Source organism: Schistosoma mansoni (assembly GCF_000237925.1).
Source record: "Schistosoma mansoni, WGS project CABG00000000 data, supercontig 0464, strain Puerto Rico, whole genome shotgun sequence".
Lineage (NCBI taxonomy): Eukaryota > Metazoa > Platyhelminthes > Trematoda > Strigeidida > Schistosomatidae > Schistosoma > Schistosoma mansoni.
This window is the reverse complement of record NW_017386291.1, coordinates 16,818-22,290: the sequence shown is the minus strand read 5'-3', so window position 1 is coordinate 22,290 and position 5,473 is coordinate 16,818. Positions and strand designations below refer to the sequence as shown.

The following is a 5,473-nucleotide window of genomic DNA, read 5'->3' as shown; positions in this document are numbered from 1 at the left end:
TTCATTAAGTTGATATATATATATCTTCATTGTATTCATGATAACCATAATAGTATGTAACAGATTCAAGACATCATCTTGTTGTTTATAAACATTCCGTCACACTTGATATTATTGTCTCAATGATCATTCACTATTTTTTTCACTTTGATTACTTCGACAATAATATCGTGTCAAGTTTCTAATATTGCTAATTGAATATCAAACATGTTAAGCACTAAGTTTGCTTCGTTCAAAATATTTTATTAACATTTTATTGTCATACTTATCTAATGGAAATTCATATTTAAAGTACTAATATTACACTATAGGATTGTGAAGCAATATATCAATCTCTGTTAAACTAGTAGCCGACGATTAACTCTTAACAGTGATGTGCTTGAATAATAGCTTATAGTTAACTCCAGTATGGCGATGTGGCGGGGGAAGTTTTTGAATAACGTTACACTTGTTGTATATGTCAATCATCATTGATAAGTTTCTTCATTTTGTTTGAAATCCTTAGAAAAATGTTAACGTTTAGGTACTGGGTGGATTTAGACTAAAACTGTAATAGTTTAAAGATCCCCATAGAATATTCAAAAATGAAGAATATTCTTCATTTTGAAAACCGTAACTGTCAATATTTTAATCATTCTTTGAAACTTTCTTTATCGTTTGATTAGATGTATTTTTCTTTTGGAATCCAATGTTTTATAACTGTTTTCACTTATTACATTAAAGCTAGTTTTCCGTATTGCTTATGGTACTTTGAGGTTAGCTCACAAAGCTGGTAATGATATTTTACAAAACTTTATATTCCAATGGTCCGAACCCTTTTGGGTATCCATTTTGATTGTCAGTTTGAATTGGAATAATTCACTTGGGGAACAAGTAAATTTAGAGGATCTTTATTCTCAAGCTTCTTCATGCATTAATGATGAAAATAAAACAGATGAAGAGTCGAAATACAGGTATATCAATTCTATTGATAATTACTTATGTCGTATTTTATTTATTAAGTAACTTAGGGAATTCATCAATGAATAAGTCTCATATACGATGTATTCACATAGAATGTCATAAAGTTCCATTATTGCAACTGCATATGCATAAATTTGTTGCAGATATGTGATTTTGTAGATGAAACTCCTTGTAGTGTCGAAAATCTAATCTGATGCTGAAAATGTGAACAACTACTGGATCACAACGCCGATGGAGCACTCACCACCACAATGTGTATGGAAGTTGACCATTTTTCACAAGTAAATTATTGCTTATAGCATACTTACATAAAGGAGACTTTACACTGGAGTAGATAATGTATTCGTTCTTCTTATCGAATATCGATATCAATTCCATGTAACAATGAAAATGTCAATCTTAAGGACCACTGGTTTAGAAGATTTTTATGCTTTTAACTGGTGGAGTTAATGAGTATTTTTAAAATAATGAAAACCTTTACACAAAATCAGTCTTGGAGAGGGTATTACTTTCGATCGACCAAAGATTTCATAAGTTTATCTATCATTCTTTAGTTTTAGACGAAACTGGTTTTCCCATTATACTAGTGAAGATTAAATTGGATCTTTAGTGGTGCTCTGCCTTATTATCAGGAAGTACTAATTAAATTGACAATAGTTACATTACTCTAGTCATTGGTGGCAAAATAGTTATTTATATAGTATCTGAATGAAAAAGTCAATTTTCAACTTTAAACATTTTGTTATATTCTAACCATTCTATCCAGAAGAAGATACCTTTCAATCTAGTGGCTTACTCACATTAACATCATAAAGCGTAGATAATTTTTCTTCAAAACCAAATATCACTAATTTACTATTTTCTCTTATTTAACACACTTATCATCTTTATTAAACAAAGAGATGAAGATTCACTCATATAATGAATTATGAACAAGATAGTTACTATTTCAAATGTTGTCTTTCATTTTGAAAATTTCATTCATATTATGTGTAAGTAATATCAGTTATAGTGTAGTGAACAGAACACCGGTTGGGGACAATGGAATGTGTTTAGACACAAATTACAGACTATCTCACTAAATTCTGATAACCATACAACAAACAGTGAATTTGCAAAATAACAATCAATTGTCTCAATCTTCACTGTTTCTTCCGTAAATATCAGTTCATCTTCTGTAATTCCATTGTTCATGCATTTTCCTACCAATTGTGCTTCATTTGAGTTCTTTCCTTATCGGTCTTCTGCCAAAATACATTCTATGTCTGCTCGTCACCATATACTACTTCTATGGATATAAGTAGACCACAATACTATAGTAGTATCGTTATCGTATGGTTTTTGTAATGTTTATATTTTAGTCATAGACAATAGAAGATACTTACAAATTAACTATTTTCAGAAACTGACATATTTACTTTCTTGTTATTTTGAGTGATATATAAACTCAACTTATTAGTTCTTCAATGATAAATTTTCATAAAATTCATTTTCATTTCTCATTGTTTATATTCCTTATCATTTTATGTTCAATATTAAAAGATTAAATCAACTTAAACTATTCAATATATGGTTTACAATTTATTTGGACATTCAATATTCTCAACAAAAGTTTACATCTTTACCATCAAGTGCAATTGGTTTAATTTTTCTAGCTGCCAAATATTGCTTGATTCGTGCTCCTGAAGATGCGCATTCTGATGTTACACCAAAAGCTACGGAACTTCGACTGGAACTTCTTTCTCGATTAGTATTATATCCTAATATGTGGTAAGTTTGTTGTTAACAGAGTTTTTAAAACAGTACCTAGTTGTTTTAGATTTTAAAACTTGATGTATAACAACATAATATATGTATATGGTCTAAGTATTTTGCTATAAGTATCTTCAAAGCATTGATATTTTATGGAGTAACCTCTTAGTAAATAATCATAAGGTTATACGTTAGAGTATATATATATAGTGGGGCAATTGAAAATTGTGAAATGAGGTCACTATGTGCTAATCAAAGATTTCCCATCATAAGTTCATTTTATTGGCCAAGAAATTGTTTTTTTTTCTAAGAACTAGACATATATATGTATAAATGAGTGCTCATGCATTTGATTCGATTAGGTCTGATAAATTTCTTCCTTCATCCTTGGTCTCCTTACTCAGTAATCAGTTTAGGGCTTTCATATGGGAAGTTTGTGTGTCAGTATCAGTCTCGGATACTGCGCGTCATAACAGAAATAATCTCTTGGTTATCAATAATTCATTATAATTATTCTGCTTATTACATTTAATTTAGGAAATAAACTTCATATAACAACCGGTTTTGTTTTACCTCACACTTTACACGAGTACTGTTGAAATTAACTTCTATCATCCATCTTTCAGGTTTTACTTTACTTATACATTACAATTAGTTCGTAAATTTGCTGATAATAACAATCAACCTAATTTACATTCATTGCTACAAGGATATCATAATTCAATTGGTCAACAATGTTGTTCTACATTGGATGAATTAAGAAACTTGTTAAGTTCACCAATTGGTCGGTGGTTAGGACGTGTGGATTCTTTGCCTAGTTATATTGATCGACGGTGTATAGCCGTTGCTGCTATTACTTGTTTTAGACAAGGTGTTCAGTCATACACTATTAACGATAATCAACTACTTGATGTGAAGTATTTAGAAGATTTGGCTGTAAATGATAGTTGGCATGCTCAATGGCTTGAACCGGTCATCAATCTTATTATACAGGTTTGTAATTATCTGCTTATATATTCTACACTACACTCAATTTTAAGCTTATTGTATTTGTTTGTGGGCGGTTTTTGTACAGTATTTTTCTATGTTTTACGCTGAAAATATCCTCATCTGTCATTAAACACATGTATTTTGTAAAGTAATTATTCCCATAGAATCCGTTTAAAGATTTTAATCCTGAAAAGATAAGTCAAGAATTTTATGAACGTATGATAAATTTCAGTGAGACAGAATAAATTTTAAGAATTCACAAAATTCAAATCGTGAGATATCATGGTGATAATCGCATCATAAAAAGCATCCAAATGAAAAGCGTTGGAATATCAGCAAAATGAGTTTACTGTTGTTTCGAGAACCGACTGATAGCTCAACATAAACTAATATTTGGTTATTAGTACACACAATAAACATGATAAAACAATGATGAGATGCTATCACAAGTAGGTGAGTGGACTGAAATATCAGAAACAGAGTGTAGTATAGTGAAGTTACTACGATAGGTTCCTCTGATTACGAAATTCTAGCCATAGAAATAGTTGAACATAACTCAAACTACTGAATAATAATAAGTAGTATGCAATATCTCAAAAGTAGGTATTAGCCTAAAATAAGAATCATTGTTATCTTTGGTTATTTTAAACAGTTTTTGTTATCTTCGTATCTTATCTTTGCGTATGTTCCCACTATATCCATGTTTTGTTAGTGTTTCTATTGATTTCTGTCCTTATGATTATTTATACTTGAATTATTATCCAGCAATACATATAAACCTTTTAAATCATTGATTAAAATTACTTTCATAACAAGTCACTATAAAATACAATTCTGTTGATAATCCTAATCACAAATTGACATTAGGCAAAGACCTATAGATAACCTTTGAAATTAGGCAGCTATATACAGACCAAGTTTAGCACCCTTCAACATTACACATTAAATGAAACTGAGGAACTTCGCCTCTCAGAGGGCGAACGATATAATTAATCTACTGAGTTGGAATCTACTAGTTCGTATGGTTAATTTCGTAATATTTCGTCGTACTTTAAGTAGTAAAAACTATCGTAAAAAACTCCTCATCAATGTAAACAAGCTTGTCAATAATTTTTTGTATTCAGTCAACTCTGGATTGCTGATATGCCTTTGTATCTTCCCATTTTCTACATTCTCTATTCTTATTGATTTATCTTTTAATTTATTTTCTATGAAGGTCCTTTACGATGAAGATGAAGTGTTTACAGAAGATGAAAATATTCAGTTTTATCATTTTTATCCAATAGGAATTTCTACATCGAACAATTTAAAACATCGACTTAGAAATGAACTCAATTTATGGCAAGATCAAGTAGGCTGTCCTACAATAGCCGATGCTTTGATTAAATGTCATGTTGATCCAGCTCTTCGTGTTCAGTTAGAATGCCAATTAAATCAAAGTGAATAGTATAAAAAAACAATAATGAATCTTTGTAAAAATTCTTCTGAATACTACAATGTATAAATATTTTATTTTCAAATAAAACCCTATCTGATTCATTTTACTGCACAATCGATTTCTGGTTTCCTTTTGGGGTTGAAGAAGTGCACTCCTAAATAGTCCATATTTATGGAGGATAAAGTTATCGAACATTCTGTTTTTATCAGTGGATCAAATTATCACACTTATGATATGATCGAAATTGTATTAGATTATGTGATTTTAATGAATAGTCACCCGCTTTGTTTTTGAATATGGTGTTTAACGGTTGAAATATAAGATGCAATT

The 5,473-nt window shown here is 29.9% G+C and overlaps 1 protein-coding gene across 1 annotated transcript; it reads left to right on the top strand.

Annotated features, from left to right (window-relative positions):
• Positions 1-723: 723 nt before the first annotated feature.
• Smp_118760 (hypothetical protein) lies at positions 724-5,253 on the top strand (the record flags this gene model as incomplete). Its single annotated transcript, XM_018792245.1, has 4 exons — positions 724-953; positions 2,506-2,733; positions 3,342-3,708; positions 4,922-5,253. Coding segments are annotated over 4 exons (1,056 nt in total), but the record flags the coding sequence as incomplete, so codon positions are not given.
• Between the last annotated feature and the right edge of the window lie 220 nt (positions 5,254-5,473).